The sequence below is a fragment of the Pieris rapae genome, chromosome 10 (assembly GCF_905147795.1).
Source record: "Pieris rapae chromosome 10, ilPieRapa1.1, whole genome shotgun sequence".
Classification (NCBI taxonomy): Eukaryota; Metazoa; Arthropoda; class Insecta; order Lepidoptera; family Pieridae; genus Pieris; species Pieris rapae.
This window is the reverse complement of record NC_059518.1, coordinates 7,023,728-7,044,221: the sequence shown is the minus strand read 5'-3', so window position 1 is coordinate 7,044,221 and position 20,494 is coordinate 7,023,728. Positions and strand designations below refer to the sequence as shown.

At 32.8% G+C, this 20,494-nt stretch overlaps 2 protein-coding genes across 2 annotated transcripts; both read right to left on the bottom strand.

The window, feature by feature from the left end:
* Positions 1–1,174: 1,174 nt before the first annotated feature.
* Positions 1,175–9,526, bottom strand: LOC110993465 (carcinine transporter). Its single transcript, XM_045629789.1, has 12 exons — positions 8,897–9,526; positions 7,291–7,508; positions 6,801–6,984; positions 6,431–6,560; positions 5,503–5,631; positions 4,910–5,102; positions 4,689–4,794; positions 3,677–3,909; positions 3,176–3,255; positions 2,779–2,954; positions 2,056–2,207; positions 1,175–1,278 (listed from the first exon to the last, which is right to left on the bottom strand). Exons 2-12 carry the CDS (start codon positions 7,506–7,508, stop codon positions 1,239–1,241), a joined length of 1,641 nt encoding a protein of 546 aa, XP_045485745.1. The 5' UTR covers positions 8,897–9,526; the 3' UTR covers positions 1,175–1,238.
* An 88-nt stretch (positions 9,527–9,614) lies between these two features.
* LOC110993462 (carcinine transporter) lies at positions 9,615–20,056 on the bottom strand. The gene is made up of 12 exons (XM_022259740.2): positions 19,985–20,056; positions 19,204–19,409; positions 17,590–17,773; positions 16,798–16,927; positions 15,215–15,343; positions 14,309–14,501; positions 13,593–13,698; positions 12,615–12,847; positions 12,255–12,334; positions 11,702–11,877; positions 10,831–10,991; positions 9,615–10,003 (listed from the first exon to the last, which is right to left on the bottom strand). Exons 1-12 carry the CDS (start codon positions 20,027–20,029, stop codon positions 9,961–9,963), a joined length of 1,686 nt encoding a protein of 561 aa, XP_022115432.2. The 5' UTR covers positions 20,030–20,056; the 3' UTR covers positions 9,615–9,960.
* Between the last annotated feature and the right edge of the window lie 438 nt (positions 20,057–20,494).

Sequence of the window (20,494 nt, the reverse complement as noted above, 5' to 3'; positions counted from 1 at the left end):
AACGCACAAGGCTGCGCATTGCGGCAAAAGCTTAATCAATAGAAAGTTCAAAAGTTACATATTTACTTGATCCTTGACACTCTTTTATATGAGTATGCAATTTGTAAAAATTATACTATTGAATGGTTTTATATCAAATCTTGAACATTGAAGTACCTATATTTTTATTCATGTTCGGATGTTTACATTATTTCTTTGGCTATTTAAATATTCAATGCAGCTTTTTCATTTATCCACAATGTAAGGACGAAGGCAGAGAGAAGAGAAAGGCAGATGATGTAGAAAGGGCGAGTGTGGAGTTGTACAATAATGCAATAGGTCTGGCGAATAAATTGGTTAAAAACTTTAACTAGCTAACTTAACTTCAAATGTTAGGTAGTTATTTTTTTACTTTTTCCTAATATAAGTATATGCCTGAATTCATGAGCAAAAAGTGGCGCAATGAGATAATAAAATGACATGTATAAAATATAATTATGAGGTCTATTATAATTAGCTTTAAGGGTCCGTTGTTTTTTTATATATTACAAGCCAAGAACATTCTCACAGTTAAAATTTATCGCACAAGCAATAATTAGATCTAAATTAATACAGGAAGCGGCAATAATTACTAGAACAATTAGCGATGTCGTTATAAACAAGTTGAAGTGATGATCTTACTCATTTACAGATACTCAAATATTTATTGCTAGCGACCTACCCCAGCTTCGTACAGGCAATCGTCACCGGTGAACCTTGTAATATTATATACCTTAACCTTGCTCATAAATTCTTGTATATATTCTTAAGAACTGCAATAAAATCAGTGCGTTTTTTGCGTTTATAGGGACATGGTTTTATTTAATATAAAAGTTAGACATATTTGAAGGCACTATCTCGTTAAAGCATCGTGCGTTCGATCGTTTTTTCTCTGACTTACTTTGCAGACGACGACTTCTGCGAAAAAGTCTTATAATTTTTCGTTTTTGTCTATAAGACACTCTTAAGTCGCAACGTGGTTATTGGCAAAATAACTTTCAGAATCGGTTCATTAGATCATTAGATTACTCCCGCACAAACCCTATCTCCTTATTATATTAGAAGAGACCGATGAAAATTAAATAGAAAAAAACCTTAAATTGGTTTAAATGTAATCTCGATACAGTTTAGTTGGGACAAAATAAAACGCAAAAAACTATAATAATAAAATTTATAATAAACAGTACATTTAGCAATAAATTTATTAACAACACCTGATATCAGCTGGTATCAATGTATTCGACGGAAGCAATACCTTTCCTGCAACAAAATTTAAAAAAAATACGTGAGTTATGTTCGGTGGCGATGTCGGAGGGATTTTCAAATAAATGAAATTCTTTATTGTCTGGGTGTCAACTGGCTATGAATTTTGATCGTTTAAGGGACTGTTTCACAATGTATGGATAAAGTACCAAATAGTTATGCAAATGAACGAATGAAGATACAAGTTCCGAATAAGATACTTCGCGTTTCATGATGAATAGCGCTATCTGACAGTCGTGAAACGCAACAAACACTAGTTTATCCTACGAATAAGTAATAAATAGCTTATTTGGAACTTATCCGGACATTGTGAAACAGAGCCTAAAACTTGAGCTTATAACTAACAAAAACGTCCCTTGGCTTGTTGAAGGGTTCTTAAATCTAAATGACTCTCGTGTTACGTATAAATAAAATAAAGATATAAGTGTAGTCGACGATATTTTTGGATATGTTTGGAATGTTATATTACCATTTATTAGTGTTGGAAAAACTTAAGGTTTCAATTTATAAAGTTGGCACTTATTATTGGCGTCTCACAATCGATTACAACTCTCAAGTAACCAAAAAAAAAGCCGCCAGTTGCTCTCCTTTTCATTTGACTGTGTTCAATTTTTGTATTGTAATCTAACGAAGTGTTAATAAAAAATAAAAAAATGTCAATAATAATTAAGTGGTGCCTAATTATATATGGCCTTGATTTCATATTACTTCTATTTTTTCAATCATTGGTAACTCACACAATATCTAATTGAGTACTAAATTTGATATATTTACTTGGCGTGTTGTTTATGTGCCAGGGCCTCCCATTCTTCGACTGTTTGTGGCATACGCCTGCCTTTCGTTTCTGGCAACGCTAGAGCCAGGGATGCCCCACTCAAGCCAATCACTGCCACGATGATTAGTGATAAACCTTCCCAAACACGATCCTATAAAAAATTAAAGTGATCCTATGAAAAAGTAATTTTAGCTTGTTTCAATTTAAAATAGCGCGTTCATATTCTTTTATTTAGGTAAAATGAATGTGATAAACGATAATTATAAAATTTATTTATTTATTTAATAATAAGTAATCAACAGCTACTTAACACATATTATTATACAAAACACAAATACAATACACAAAGCCAAAACAGATTACACAGATTAAATAAAAAACAGAAAACAAGCATTAAAAGACAAAGTGTCATTTAAAAGAAAAACAAAAGAATAAAATTAAAAACTGCAAAATTAAAAAAAAGCAACAAATAATGCTAAGAATTTATTAATATCTACTAGGTACTTAAAAAAAAACTACTTAAAAAAAAATTAATAAACTTTGATATCTAATAGCTAAACTACTTGTAGTTTAATTACAATTGGAAATACAAGTTAATAAGAGCCAATTAATTTTATTTATTTTATAGTATATGTTCTTCGCGATGTTTATATGTACAGTTGTAAAAATGTTTGAAATAATCGATAGAAGTCAAGGTTATATTATTAATAAAATGAACAAACCGAGTAAACTATGAATGGAGTCACCAAAACAGCTGCAAAGGCACTGATGTGTACAAAGGAGGCTCCCGATGCCCTCACAACTGTGGGCAGTAATTCTGGAGTCCACTGAATCACGCTGACATATGACATGTTGTTGAAGAATCGAGCTGCCACCGCAAGGGCCACAGATGTTATCCCTTAAATTCAGTATAAAACCTTTTAATAATAGTTCCATTGGACCCTCTAAAAGACTCTCTCTCTCTCTCTCTCTCTCTCTCTCTCTAATCACGGCGTAGGTATTGTTAATGCGTTATTCGTCTGTACGATTGACTGCAAAGAATTACCCTATGCATTAAATTCGCTACAGTCTTAGAAAGTTCGCTTTATGAGGGAAGTTGGTAGTACATATTGACATTACCTCTTGGTACAAAAGCAGTGACGAAACACAATATTCCCGCAGCCATCATTGGTACAAATACCAGCCAACGGCGACCCAGTCTAGAAAACAAAATGAGAAATTATCAGAATTCCTATATTCTTAAATATTGTAACTTTTTATGTATGTATAACTCCTTTTTCACGTATAGTATTAAAGCTGTCTTTGAACGTAAAGTTTTATGTAAAACTCTTTAAAAGTTACAATTCAATTTAATTCAAAAATATAATTAACTAATTTAAATTAATTAAGCATATATTTTATTAGTCATTCACTTATTTATTTTATATATTTATTTATTCACTCATCGTTACATTACAATATAAAAATTGAACATAGTTATTTATCTATGTTGTATCTATTAAAAGGAGAGCAACTGGCGGCTATTGCTTTCAAGCGATCTCAGGCAACCACTTATATATCACATCTATAAAATAAAACATATTTAAGGAAATGCCTGTGCATCACAAGAGAGTACCGTACCTGTCTAATAACAAAAGCAACACGAATATGGATGGAATCTCCGTAGCTGACGTGACTGTGAATGTCAGGAAGAAGTCCAGTCCCAAGTTCTCAGATAAACGAATGATGCTGTCAAACATGACAGCAACAGCCACGAACGTGATTATAAGGAAAATCACCATTTTGCGAAGAGCCGGCGTTCGAAATATCAGCCCGATACCTTTCTCTTCTTCTTTTGTGGTGTTTGCGACTTCCTCAAAGGAATTACATAATTATTTAATTTATTATTATTAACTGTTGATTAACCTAAAGTATTAGGGCCTGTTTCACAATGTATGGATATGGAATGTAAGTACCAAATAGCTATGCAACACATAAATTATTCGAAAGATAAAAGTTCCGAATAAAATACTTTGAGTATCATGACGAATAGCGCGATTTTGACAGTCGTGAAACGCAAAAATACTGTTTATACTACCAATAAGTAATAAATAGCTTATTTGGAACTTATCCGGACATTGTGAAATAGACCCTAAATCTCATATAAGTGACATTTGTCTTGTTTGAGAAATAAAGTATCTAAACCTACTGTTTATTAAAATATTGTGTGTAACTTACAAATATAAGACCCTATTATCAACGGGGTATATCGAACATAGAATGCGGATCACCGATAAAATGATCTGGGAAACACAAGTCTGACGCGGTTGTGTTTAAAAGAGTTATCACACTTGCTTCTATATCTTTATTAAAGTCTCAATTAATTAATAAACCAGATATCGGCTTAAATAATTTGTGTTTGCATGATACACAAGACAGGAGTTCTCTCCACATTTGTAAATTTTAATGTACTTAATATAACCTGCTTGGCAACATTTATGTTTATTTTTTTAAAAGTCTAAGAGAGCTTAACACAAACAAATTATGTAGGTACGTAAGTAATTAGTAGTTATTTGATTAATAGCTATATATATTTTTAAATTTTAATATAATATATGTATTTTAGTATTTTAGTTTAACTATAAAGACTTACAATAAATTGATCCATAACATTTTGTGGTATTTTATTTCCATTAATTTTCTCAAAGCGTTTTAAAACCTTCACAGCTCTGTCTATCTTTCCTTTTGAAACCAACCACCTTTAAAAACAGGGAAACAATCTTTGAAATAAAAATTCTTTTGAATTGCAATGCATCTGTGACGATGTAAAGATCAAAGTCACGGTCATAGATTTTATAAAAGAAGAGATCCTACCTTGCACTTTCTGGAACAACAAAAGGAGCAAAAAACGCCAATAGCATAGGCGACGATGTTGCTATCATAAAATATTTCCAATCTGATATCCATAAAGCTAGCCAGGGCAAAATAATACAGCCTCCTCCGAAGAAGAACGCTATCGAGAGATTCGATACCATTGTACGGTACCTTGTACCCACGTATTCTAAAACTGGAATTAATAAAATTTAAGTTATACTGAAAGAACTATTTTTTTAATATATCACCGAGACAAGTAGGTGTTATTTGTTGAGTTTGGTGTACATTACATATGATTTTTTTTTAAGTTCTAGCGTCTTCAAGGAAACGAGGAATTTTTTTTTATAGAACAGGGGGCAAACGGGCAGGAGGAATTCATAATTATATACAAAATAGAAAATATATTCCAAGCAAATCTTTTGAAACAAACAGAATAATTTATAAATTAATAGTTAACTGTCTTTGGATAATAAATAATGTTCAACGGTTACTCATATAGTACAATTTCTTTAATTTGGGCGTCATAAGAAGAATATGTATATAAAGTTTGCAATTATTAAAATATTACCAATTCTAAACGTTATTAACCTTACCTAATATAAACATAAGTATAAAACAGCTGTCAACACACATTCCGGCAATGAAGCGACAAATGGCAAAGTCCCAGAAATCAGTCGTGAATATTGTCGCAATATTACCAATCACTCCAAGAGAATTGGACACTGAAATAAGGGTATTTATTTAACCTCAGTTTAAAATAATATGTACTAGAATAGAAAAGGATCTCAGCTTGTTGGACGCAAGCTTTGGCCTGGCCCATCTTTTAGTTAGAGTCTTGTGAATTGCAAATCGAGATGCTATTAATAAAATTTATAATAATTTAATCCACAAAATTACAGTACACTGATATTGTGAGAGGCTAATCTGTATTATTTGGAAAGTCATGGGGTAACCGTTTAGATAACTTTCATAGATAGAAGACAGTAAAACGCACAGAAATTAATATGGAAAACGTCTTTAATTTTTGTCATAATCTTACTATACTTTGCAATCTTTATTACTCAATATGTCATATGGAACATGGTGTAGTGGTTGCAGCTCCTTACAAACATTGTGTAAAAAAAACTTGGCGATTAAAAAGTGTGGCGGAGAGTTTATTGCACGTTCTTCTCTTCCGTTCTACGCCCTTGATTTGAGAACTGGCAGTAAATGTAAAATGAGAATCATTTAATATTTATTTTTTTGACGTTCATAAGTGTACAATATGTTACCTATATGAATAAATAAATTTTGACTTTGACTTTGAATCGCCTAGGTTTAAATTTTAAAACATAATAATTATATGTTCAGTAGGAATCAAAGTCGTAACACCGTCCGGCTTATACGAGCTTCAAGTTACCAAGCAAATCACTTCTCCAATATTATCATTATTATCTTTGGACACTGGCTTGCCGAAATTTACAGGATATGTAAAAATTACATAAATACCATCTATTCGATAATTTGTATTGGTATACTTACACACAAGAACAGGCATTCGGCCATATTTATCTGCCAACACCCCACACAGAATCCCGCCAGTTATTGATCCCAAGAAACTGATAGATTGGGACCAAGGCACCAAGTTGGCTTTATCGCAGACCCATTCCCGCTAAAATAAATGTAAAATCTCCAGTAATAAACAAGTGATACCGTCATACACATTACCGCAATATACTCAGTATTTCTACCATATCTGCACATGCAATCTATTACATGTCTAAGTAATCAGCATTGATCGCTGGCGTATTATGGCGTATAATCGAGACACATTGTCGACGCCCTTGCATGGAGAAGGATAACATGGAAGAGCATTTATTACTGAATATGAGTGGTGTCTATTTTATCTTACCTCATTAACTATAGTAGAGTAAGGAATGTCTTCAAAGAGGAATTCCCAGCCATGTTGACATTTGAGTAATGCAGTGTCAGGATCTGGCGGGCGTAGGGATTCTAACACATGTGTCCAGTTGACGTCAAATGTCTTACAACTATCTATATTGTAATCACCAGTGCGTGGCGCTGATAAGTGTCGCCTAAAAATGATTTAATAGATTTATTTTCAGTGTCATTTGTTTCCTTATATACAATGATTCGTTGATTTAAATAGCATCTATGCGAACAACTGATTTGCGATTATACTTTATCTACGTAAACTTATCTAATGGATAACCTAGTAACAAGATAATAAAAATTATCAATATTCATTATATTATTCAAAATATTATATGATTAAAAAAAATGGTACTGTTAAATGGCGATAACAAGTTCAAGGACTTCCAGTAATCGTTTAAATTTTCAGTTAACAAATATACTACATTTAAATGGCTTCAAAAGTTCACCTCATCTCAATAGTGAGGGATTGTAACTCAGGAACTCTGCACCAATGTTCTTGAGGCGTGGCCGTTATGAACATCTGCCCAAAATAACTGAACGCCCAGGCAAATCCAAACGGTAAAATACCAACGAACAACAGTCTTTGATACCATCCTAACTCTCCCACACTTGTTATCACTGCCTCTAGGGCGGTACCTATATCGACGTTTTCTTTTTTACTCATCTGCAATTTATAGTAATATGTATTACAAAGTTTGCGTAATTCAAATGATATTTTGTAAACTCTCCATAAATATAATACACAATATTATTTTGTGAATAACTTACTTGAAACTATACTGTAAACATAAATTTTGAATGTTCTGCAAAGTCAATATATAGTTCTCGATTTATCCTGATATGTGCATTTACGACAAACTATCATAAAGAAAAGGTTTTAAGTAATCCATGTGTTTTTAATACAAATTGAAAATTGGTTTAGAATGTAAGTGTAGCGTAAGATCAAGCTTGATTATGAATTGTGAGAAATAAAACAAAAATTCAGAATGCAAAACTTTCTTCTACAATATTACCTAATATATAACTAATAATATAGAGAAGAGATTTTTATAAGATTCCCTTTAGAAATTATAAAGCGGAATCACTAATTATATTGAAATTTTTTTAATGTCAAAAGGTAAGGGTTCAAGTAGTAGGGGAGCCCAAGAGGGGATTTCAGGATTTACAGCCTTCTTTTTAGGCTGCTGCTATTAATTACGTTATTAATTACACACACAATAAGGGCGGGACGATCTGACGTGACGACGGGGGCGCGCGAAAATCGCGTCTTCGGTAGATGCATGATCACCTGCATATTTTAACTAGACCGAGACAAAATACTAAATGAACTGTGAACTGGATCTACAAGCAGATAGCAAATTTTAGTTTCCAAATTTGATGATGACGGTACTAAAAAATCTGTCAAAAACTCGAAAAAAGATAATACCAATTGAGTGTTACAATGTTAGCAACTACAGCGGCGATAGGTATTTTGCAGTAATTCAAAGAGTTAAAAGGTACCTACTTGCGTTCTACACTCCGCCAGCGAAAACTTGCTATTTAAATTTGAAAAATATCTAAAAATATCAGTCTCTGACTACAGAGTAACAGATTAATATACAGGGGAACACCTTGTACCTGGTTAAGTAGCTCTACCAAATATGTGTTCCATACATAAAGCCGCCCGCCAAGAGGGCAAGTAACGAAAGAGGGCATTGTCGGGAAGGTACGTGATACATATATTGCAAATACATTATTCAGTAATTTCTACATGTATAGGCATTAAAGTGTATATTTAAGTGGTATGTAATCTATAAGGGTCGAAGGCTAATGACCTTTAATAAGGATATTATCATTGCAAAGATTTTACTCCTGCCAAACACACATTGAAAAATCCTACTAGCTTAATTCTCAGTTTTATTTTTCCGTGGTATAAAACACAACAATGAATAATGGCATTACTTTTATTGTTAGCAGCTGTCATTATGTTTTGTTTTAACCATTCGATTTTGTATGTTGTGAAATAATAATATAATACAGTTGTATGTTTTAAATAAATAAAGACAGACTTACCTCTTATTATTTATTTCAAATACATTTAAAATTACAATAACATTTTTTGTACACTATCATTTACTAAATAATGTACACTGAAATATTAGCAGTGTTTCATAACCGATAAAAGTACAATCAATAGTAATAAATTTTTGAGATAATTAATATCTTGAAACCTTATCATTATATTAATTGATAATTGAAACAATAACGTGTGCGGTGTGACGGTATCAACTAATATGTACAAATATTTTCAATTTATATGAAAGATTAAGTCCACTCAAGCACAATTGACATTTTTAACTAACGTTTTCGTGCCTACATAATATTAATCATATCACATCCCTCGTCTCTACATATTTTTCTTTAAGTATGTGACTCGATATCAGGAAATAATTCTGGGTTTGCTAAAAATCGAGCGGACAACTTACATACCACTAAGCCAAGGAAATATACGTTTATTATATCTTTAATCGTATGAATTTTTACAATAGGTCATCCAGCGGCACAATAATATATTAATATGTAATGATTTTCTCTAGATTTCACAAAGTCAACTTTATTAAATCTGACTATGTCAACGTCTATCAATGATTATATAAAAAAGGTCTTTGCCGACATTAACTGATAACCAAATGTTGTTAAATTATTATCTATAAAGGGAATCGTCAGCTACAATACTCTCAGTATAAAGGTTCTCGACATAATTAGCCAGCTAACTAATAAATAAGAACGATAAAGGTACAAATTGCGTTTTATCAGGATAACTGTAAATCAGTTACGCATTTCTTAATACTATCTTAGGTCTACAACTCTTGTCAGTAAATTGGCACTTAACAAATTCCTTAACTAAAACATCATCACGTCACATAATCGTGGTAATACGTTCTGACATACTGTCATTCTTTGTGCTGAGTCTCGATTCTGAATCTTACCCATTGGATCTTTCGAGTTTCGATATTGAACATAGGGGAGTAGTCACATGTGACTACTGCTTTTGGTATCTACCGTTTGCTAGTAACAGTAAATTTTACATCAAAATGCTTTATAATGTTTAATATAAATAGGTAAACTAAACTAAACTACTGTCCAACATCCTTTTCACCTTCTGGATTTGCGTGCTCTCTGTAAAAAAGAAGAAGTTTATAAATTTGTACTTTACTAACCTTCGAAAAGTAAGCTTGTTAATAGTTTACACAGAAGAGATTATTCGGTGCAACTATTAACAATTTAAAACCAACAAATATAACAATATCCTTAATTATAGGTTACTTCCAGTCAAATTTCTGAAGTTTTGAGGAAGAGAGAGAATATACTCTAGAATAAAAATGTGTATTAATTTATACGCAAGATTCTTGGTTTTTAAAAGAGTACCGAGAGTTTTTTACGCCGGCTTTTTCTCTCGGCCTACACCCTCTGTCTTTGCCGATGTGTATGGATGCCTATAAGTTCGAATTGATTGACGTGGAATAAGTGATACCTAGAAGATCTTATGTTCCAAAATAAACGTATTTTATTTTATTTTATTTTACAAATGTTTGTAATATATTGTTACACTCCGTAAGTCTTAGACAGTGAGAAGCACGCAATGCCGACTGCTTCGATCTCTGGAGTAAGGTTTTTCACCAACCTAAAGGGAGCATCCTTAACCAGCCTGACTGGCCGGCTTAAAGTTCCAGGGGGTCTAGTCAAGACGGCTTAACAGTAGTGAATTTGTATGAAAATGACAGCTAGTGTCGGTCGACAATAGTGAATTTAGTTTTCGACTTTCTACATACACTACTGTTAAGCCGTCTTGACTAGACCCCTAGTTGTGTACTCAGCCTTCGGTAACACCACACACAATAAAAAAACTATAGCCGCCGATTTCACAAGCTACATCTGTCTACTCAAATCGTCTTGATCTCTTTTATTTAGACTAAGTTAGTTTATAAAGAGTAAAAGATACTTACTTGTTAGACTTATAGAAAATTGTTCTGCCTAAGCTTCTAATATCCTCCACTGTTTGTGGCATTGGCTTGCCCTTTGTCTCTGGTATGAAGAGGGCACAACTAGCTCCCAGTATAGCGAATACCGATATTATTAAGAATGGAAGACCTGGCCAAAACTGTGCCTGGAAATAATTCAGACCCTTTTTACACTAACTTTTATAAATAGGATTAATCAAAACAACAATAAGTTGTGTAAGATTTTATATTTGTCTGACAACTCAAAGCAACTGTCGCAGAATTTTTTTCGCCTCAATCTACTTCTAATCGTACTTGCAACAATTTGCCTTTGGTTCATTAGATATTACGTTGAATGATTTTGCCGAAATAAAAGAGTTTAAATATACTTTTATTTTAAATATTCACACATCTCATAAATTATTTTTTTTCGTATGAAATAATTTTATAGAGTCTTTGGTTTAGTATACAATAGTATAGTATTACTCAAAAAGAATTAAATTCCCTTCAAAATATTTATTTGTGTGTATTTTGTTGTGACGCGTGTCGACTTTAGAGAAATTATACTTTTTTATAGGTGGGCTTCCCTTAGGTTTGCTTGTCCGGAGAGCTCACAAATTCTTAACAGGCCGGCAACTCACTCGCGAGCCCTCTAGTGTCCATGGGCGGCGGTATCACTTAACATCAGGTGAGCCTCCTGCCCGTTTGCCCCGTGTTCTATAAAAAAAAATCATTCCTTCATTCATTAACATCACAGCAGCCCATGGACAAACATTCTAAGAAGTGCGACGCCTGTCCCTTATCATAAAAATGACGATAGTAAACGCGCTTTTAATTATTTAAAAGCTTTATCAATAAATACCTAAAGATAACTCACCGAAAAAACGACAAATGATGACAGCAGTAATGGAAGATTACCGAAAGTATAGATGACGGCTCCACCAGAAGCCCTCATTGAGGTAGGTAACAGCTCTGGAGTCCATTGGATCAATGTATTGTATGCCATAATGTTGAAGAATCTTGCGGAAACTAGAAGCGCTCCAGATGCCAAGCCTGAGGTGTGTTGAATGCGAAGTTTGATCAATCGAGCTTAATTTGGCTATTGCCATCTGGTTGCTTGATAAAGCAACAGTACTTTCAATTCGTTCTCAATTCTTTTTAAAAGCATAATAAGAAGAAAGTTACATAAAGAGTTGAGAAAAATACATAACGCGAAACCATTAAGATTAAGGAAAGCAGCTGATTTCAATTTTTTTTTATTATTATTTAATTTAATATTGCAAAGAGTTTAAATTCTCCAATAGTCCTAAGGAGCTACACATGCAAATGATGTTTGGCGTTATTGCAAAATGCAGGCTCCATTTCGTTCTCTATTGTGAGTATGTAACGATGAAAATATTTAACACATTAAGGAGGTCTTAGAAACTTACTATTTGTTACAAATGCGTTGGTCATATTGAGCACTATAGTTGCAATAACTGGACAAAAGACAAGCCACCGCCGTCCAAACCTTTAAATAAAAATATCAATAATAACCCTAGATAAGCGATTGTATTCAAAATTTTTGAATGTGTAAAATTTCGGAATTTAATTATTTTGCGTTTATTAAACCAAAATTATTAAACCAATATTACTCTGCAAATATTTAAGTTTTAAAACAACTAAACTCAGACTAAAGTTTGACACACTAAACCAAGAGATTGATTTAGTAAAAGGAAAACTTGAAATTGTATTGAACGCTCATTTTTAAATTAGTTCGGGTGCTTTACATTCCTGACCAGCCTACTTACCTGTCTAACAAGAAAACCAGCAACGATATAGATGGTACTTCTGTAGCAGCCGATACTGTAAACGTGATGAAAACGTTCAAGCCAATGTTCTCTGACATTCTCAATATAGTATCAAAACTTAACGTCGTAGACATTATGGCTACGATCAATAAGACTGAGGTCAGTCGTAATTCTGGTGTCTTAATAAATTCCAGTACACCTGCTTCTGAAACAGGTTTTTCTTTGCTTATTTCCTGCAATAAAATTAAATTGATTTAACGTATGTATCGCCTATAAATAATATGTATATATGTAGTCCCAGCGCCTACTAGGCATCCGAAAATAGCAGTTTCGGGAAATTACTTGGAATCCTAATGTTCTCTAAGAACTCAATTTATTTGTAACAAACAGCTATTCCAGACGGCGGAAACTAAGATTATTTGCAGTCCCTAGGGGCAGAACGAATTTGTGGCACCAGGCCCACTTAACAAAGCCGTTGCAAGTGGTTACTGTCTCCGAAACAATCTATATTTTTTAACGTTCTCAGAACAAGTTCGCAAACATCATGAAATATATATGTACATAGTTATTTACGTTACTTTACTACTTAATGTCGCCGATGTTACGCATTATTATTATTATTAGCATTTAGAGTAGTTGTATAGAAATAAATAAATACCTGTTCCGCCACATTTAACTTTAACGTCCAATTAATCTGAACTTTTCGTTTTCATTATGTACTATCTATTATGTACTGTTTGACATGACTTCGAACTACACAATTTCCTCGCAAAATATAAAAAATATAAGAAAAGGCTAATCACATTCTAGGCTTTAAAAAATGGTAAAATAAAATGGCAAAATATGAATTGTATACCAGGTGTAAAATTTATCAATAAATCAACCGATTAACTAATGTTTTCCTAGATAGTTTAATGACTCGCCTCTTATGAGCTAACAGAAACTTAAATTCCTACAATAAATTAACGGTTGATGTACCATAAAATTATCTATTACGTCTTGAGGTATTTCCTTTTTGTTGATCTTCTCAACTCTTCTTATCATTTTTACAGCCTTGTCTACGTTCCCTCTCGTTGACAACCATCTGAAAATATCATTTCAAATATACCCCAGTAGCCCAATGCCTACCAAAACTTTAAATACGTCTATTTGTTAATTAAGAGTTGGAGGTTACATAATTCATTGATTTCAACAGTTCACCAAGATTGATTTGGAAACTAGAAGAACAAAACTTGCTACTTTAATACGTCTTTAATCGCCAGTTAAATTAAGTTGCTGAATTCCTCCGTATCGTTGAGATTACTACAATTCATATATGTAGACGTATAGATAAGATAGACCACTGGAGTTCTACGTAATTTATTCTATTTTAGCCTTTATAAATATTGTTGATATTATCCGTAATGTGATTGCAGGTTCTCTGAAAATTACGTTTTGATTCAGTATCGCGTTATACCACTTTTAGGGTAAGATAAAGAAACCTCAGTTAGTGCTAACCCCACCTGCACGTTTCTAAATATCTCTTGTACGATATTATGAACCGTATACTCATGTTAAGTCTCTAAGGAGTGATTTGGTATTGGTATGATTTTAAACTCATTGAAAATCCCTTACTTATATTATCTCCTATGAAAAGATTATTTAGTGAACGATTCTATAGACAATAGCAAATAAGGGGTGAGAGAAAATTTTACCTTGCACTTTCAGGTAGCAAAAATGGCACTGCAATTACTGCTACTATCGGTGACACCATAACAATCTGCAGAATTCTCCAGTTCGCTATGCCGTAGGCCAGCCACGGTAACACAAGGCATCCACTACCGAAGAATAATGCAATAGACATGTTAGCTACTAACGTACGATGGCTGGAACCCACATATTCCAATACTGAAAATTATAATTTTGATACCTAAAAGTCTGTGAAGTTTTGATTGAGGATGGACAAATGAGGTGGTTTAATTTAATAGCATAGGGGCATTGAGGCTCACCTGATGTTAAGTGATAGACACTGCCATTAAATAATTCAAGAATCAGTTTTTAAGAGTCTGTTTTCTAACGCCAGAACCCTATAATGTATCCACAATCTCAGGCAGAAAATAATCCGAGATTGTGGATTGTCAGACCGTGACAGTCGATCGATATCGTATCTGCATCCCAATAACCAAACCCTACGAAGGCAATCCATTTTTGGCGACATTAAAAAAAAATAAGATAGGATATTGGCGCAGTTGAACTCTCATTTTCATACAAAGGTCTATCCTCAGATACCGATCCGACCTACCATGGATAGCTTGTAGACAGATGGTTATTACAATCCGTCAATTGATTATTGAATTATAACATACTTTTTACCATTATTTGGATTAAGATGTCTCTATCGTAGACACTCAACAATGGATTGAGATAGGTTTAGGTGAGATAGGTAGGTACTGGGGCTGGGATTTACTTGTTGTAAGTAGAATTGAATATTTTCGGAGATATGTACGTAAAGGAGCAGATGACTCCAAATACGATGGATAAGTAAGGCTGTGTTCGACTTAAAAGTAAAAAATATAATAGTAACAGTAAACACTGTTTATATTATTGCATTAATTACTCACCTAAGATATACATAAGCATAAAACATTGATTGTTGCTAAGGCCGACAATAAATCTGCAAATTGCGTAGTCCCAAAAGCCAGTCGTAAATAAAGTTCCTACACCGCCCAAAAAGCCACATAAATTGGCAACTGAAAGGTTTAATATAGTTAATATTTGTCAACTGTCTCTGTTTAGATGTTTTTAATAATTTTTCTACTTTTACATAAGTCTGGGGATAGCTAATTTCAATTGTTTTGTTTTTTTTTATTTGTTTTTCAATTACGAGTATTTTTAAGCAGAATGTTACGTCGTCATCTTAATATGAATCGGAAAGTAAGTTTAAAATGTCAATCACATTGTATTAAAACGCTAATTATATTGTAATATATCCCATCGACGCTAATAAACAGTTAATTACAATTTACTTAATTTAAAGTCCATTTCTAGAGTCTTTAAAGAACTGTCCTATAAAACTAGTACTAACGTTTATAGTGCTCCTTAGCTTAGAAATTTTCCCTAAGCCTAAACTAGCTATTGCTAGGAAGTGAAAGGAATAAGCCACGATGTGTTTGCCTTTTAGGGCGTACAATAATTAGCAAACGTTTTTAATTAAATAAATTTTACAAAAAAATCGATCTACTATCCAAAATATTGGTGACACGCCTCCGACCCTTGTCAATATTGTATTTGATTACTTACGAAAATGTAGGTTGTCGCCTACACTTTTTCTTCAGGCACTAAAATAATAGACAGGCCATACCGATTTATCTTCGAAAACTATTAATTCTTACGTAGAGTTTAAATATATCACCACAAACATATCTAACTAATCTGATTAATTATTACATAAAATAAATATTGGAAAATATTGCTCTCGGTTAAAGAAGAGAAAGAAATGAGAAAATTAGGAGCTGATAAAATATATCGTTACTGTTTTCGTCTTGTTAAAGTAATTTATTATGTACATTGAAACTAGCAAGTTTTTTAAAAATTTCAGTTTCTACTATTTCTACGTCACTAAACCCAATTTCTATATAGGTAGGTCTCTAATATTTGTAAATCCAAGTTACGCTACGAATATTATATAAAAAAGTATAACCACTTAATACTTAAACATTTTTGAAGTGAATCTTCTTTATCGGCGTTGGAAAAAAAATTATCGTCACATTTTTCGGTTACGCGCCACCTTGTTCATTCGAAGAGCTTCGAAACTATTAATAACAAAAATATATAATAACGATAAAACTGATAGTAATAATAACAATTAATAAAATTCTGTAATAATGTTAGAAGTAGTAAGGTCAAAAAAATAATTTTATTATTTGTATTCATATCTAAGATACTAAAAGCCTTTTGTTAAACTTTATGTAATTTAACTTTATTTGACCAATTTATGTAAAGGTGCATAAGATCATTTTTCGAAAAATAATATAATCAAAAAGAAGTTTCACTTCTTACATGTATACACTGTAAACGTACACATTTTTTTGGTAAAATTAAAACTCAGTCTTAATAGATAAGATCACTTAAAAACGGAAAGTTGTTTACACAGACTGATTTCTTACCAATACTTACCTAAGACCAATTTCTTACCAATACTTACCTATAATCAGAGGAACACGCCCAAAGTAGTCAGCAAGCACTCCAAGTGTCAAAACGCCCAATAAGGTTCCGGCAAAACCTAAAGTTGTCACTGTTGGTATGTAACTCGCTTTATTACAAACCCATTCCCTCTAAAATAAAATACCTCATAAAATGTGTGTGTTTTTTAGGATTAATGGCTTCAAAACAGCGATAATTAAACCCAAGTTAGTTTACTATTCACAACTTTGTATTTTGCACTCTTCACATAGATTGTTTTGTAATAATACCGATGTCAGATTGTTTACAAGTACTAAAGAATTTCAGTATATAGTGCACCATTTCAGTATATATACACCAAAAATAACAAGAAATATCAGTTTTTATTGAATCATGCTGAAGGCTCAGCAAAGCCCGGAAGCCTCAGTGGCTAATGTTTTAGTTTTAGATAGCGGCCGGATTAACTTTGATAGCGCGTTCAGTATGGCGCCCTCTCAGTGATTATAGCGTATTGTAGGTGTCGCTACATGTTATTATAAAGCAAGACATTCTTGACGGTGATGTTGTGCCTGTGAACGTTGTTCATGTCCAAATGAATAACTTTAGGATCAATAAAAAATAGCCTTAGATGTTCAGACCGACGCCACGTGTGCACATACTAATATGGATTACCTACGTGTATTACCATTATTATAAAAAAATATCATAGAAATAACTAAAGAGTGGGATCTAAGTTAAGGTTTTTTTAGCAAGTTGTATAAATCGCCAAGGTGCGCTAAACTAATGAACTACAAATGATGACTCAATTACATACCTCGGTAGCAATAGTCTCATAGGGTATATCGTCAAAGAGAAATTCCCAACCATTGTTACATAATACCAATGGTGTTCCTTCATCAGGTGGTTGTAAAGTCTCCAAAACTTGAGTCCAGTTAGCGTCAAACATTCTACATCTTTCATAGCTACCAGCAGAATTCTTAGGTATTGATAATGATCGCCTGAAATATGAAAAAATGTACTTGGTGAAGCTGGCTCCAGCCTTTCAAGTGGTGCCATGTCAAGGCCCTCGCCACGAATATTGGATAGTCGAGGATACACAAGTGCTAGTTAGTTGCCTACGTCAAGATAGACGTCATTGGAATGAAATTTGCATTGCGTTTTTATCACAAATGTACATTTAAAAAATTATGTCATGCATATGCATGCAATCATAAATATAATTGAAGCTTTTTCTTTCTTGGGGGTCCTCTAAAAGTATGTTTATTCGTTTTTATCATCTCATCTTATTCGACTTCACGTCCTCTGTGGGGAGCGTGGATGAAGGTATTAAATTTACATACTATTCATATAGCTACTCTTGATAGTTCCCAACTCCCATTTTCATCAACTTATTATGATTCTTTGTATTTTGTGCCTATTTTGTTTAAAATAAACATGGAAAAAATTTAAAAAAAAATTGGTTCATTTACAAACAAGACTGGTGGACTGAATTTCACCCCGGTATTTCTACTATATAAAAATATGTCGGGTTTTCCTTCCTGACGCTATAACTTCAGAACGCACGAACCGATTTCCACGGTTTTGAATTCGTTAGAAAGCTCTCGGGCTCCGTAAGGTTTATATTTATTAAAACTCAGGAAGTATTTCAGAAAAACGGGAAAATCTTTTTTCGCATACAGCGCCATCTCTGATACATAGCATGAATCTGCACAAATCAATATTTTAAGTAGATGGTGCCGGTGTGTGATACATTGTTAAATACAGGACACTAAAATAAAGAAGAAAACAGACGTCACTCAGAACAGACTTTTAAGACGAGTGAGCATGTATTTTTTCCCTTGAGCGTTTGTATAAGAATATAATTTAATCCCTGTTGTTTGTGAAGAAATATACCAATTTAACAAAGATAAAAATGGGTTGTGGGTTGTGATTTATAAAATATAGAACATCCTTTGGGATGTTTATTAATATGTTTACGTGTATTGTGCAAATTTTCATTCAATTTCAATAGCAGGCATTTGTCTTTAAGGTGGTAAGTTGGTGGACGACGTGCGAACATCGGTCGCCGCACAAGACATGCAAGCCAGCAACAAGTGTATTCACAGAACTTAAGCGAAGTAAGACAAAATATAATAAGAGAAAATGCCCGATTGAGACATCGCGTGAGCACACGAAGATCATTGGCATCATACAATCGCTTGTATATAAATTATATGATATTAAATAATATGATCCCACTGCGAACTACAGTGATGATGAAAATTTAGATATTGGACCAATGACGACTATATGCCGATATTGCAATGCGTTAAAGTTCAAAAGAGAAACGGCTGGATTGTGCTGCGCAAGTGGAAAAGTCAACCCGTGCGAAGCTCGCTAGTCTTATATATATTTTTACAAAGTAGCGGAATACCACTGATAAGTTTACCTTAAATCCACTTCCAATCCCTCTAATTCCGGTACTTTACACCAATGTTCTGGCATCAGCGTTAGGTACATGTGTCCAAAATAAACGAAAGTCCACATAAGTGCAAACGGGAACATTGCAAAAAACAACAATTTCTGATAAAGTCCCATTTCTCCCGCGTGCTGTATAACATTTTCCAACGCAACATTAATATCTTCTATTGTTTTCTAAAATTTATAAATATTTATAGTTAGCAAAAATAGGGCTTAAATATCTCTATTATAAATATAGTTACGATATCGAAGACAAATCAGCCTGTTACAAATCTCAAACAAATAATAATCTATTTATATAATACGGGAATTATTCGTCTAGGTCCATCTCAGAATGTCGTGTAAGTTTCCGAGAATTATGAGAGCTTTCTGGATACCAACAAATTTGTCCTGTTTTTATACATACAACATATTTAAATAAAACTTCGAATTCATTGTTTACTTGTCTGTGGCTGACCACAACTCCTATAAAGTACTCTACTAAAAAGTCAATAAAAATAAAGTGACAAATTCACGATTACCAAATGATTTACTTAGATGTTTATTCATGAATTTTTATTTTAAGCCGTCGTTGTATTATGAGTATATAATATGCAAATTATGTCCAAGTTTTACACAAACTTTTTTCTAATTTGGACTCGGCTATCTTTTTGAAAGCCAGCGACTTCAAATGTTAAGATTTATTATTATAATTTATTGTATGTTTTAAAATTATTTATTAGGCAGCACAGCATTAATTTCTATTTTACCGGCTTGTTTTCGACAGGTTTGATTTCACTGGTGCTTATGTCCATTTTTCTTCCACAAAATGACGCTTAGTACTGATCTGTAAAATGTTAGGAATAAATCACGTTTACCTCAGTTACTTTTATTATCTATATCGCCTTTGATAAGATAATATTCGATGTATTGAAACCAATTGGAATTATGTAATACAATTTTTAAAATTTTAATTAAGTTTTTAATCGATAGATAAAATAATTGGCTAATTAATATGATAAATATATGTTTCTGTAAATACACAATACGTCGACGACATGTTACGTTCGTAGAATAGATATTAGATATACTAACTTACCTTCTTTAGCTTATTTATTATTTTATTTTTCTCACCGCCATGATTGCTTCGAAGAGATCAGTCGAAAGCGATAAGGTTAGTTATTTTGATTGTACTGTATTTCTGTATAATGTAATTCGAAGTGTAAATAAATAACTAATCCATGCGGTTCATCTCTGACCAGCATTACTCTAGCACCCGC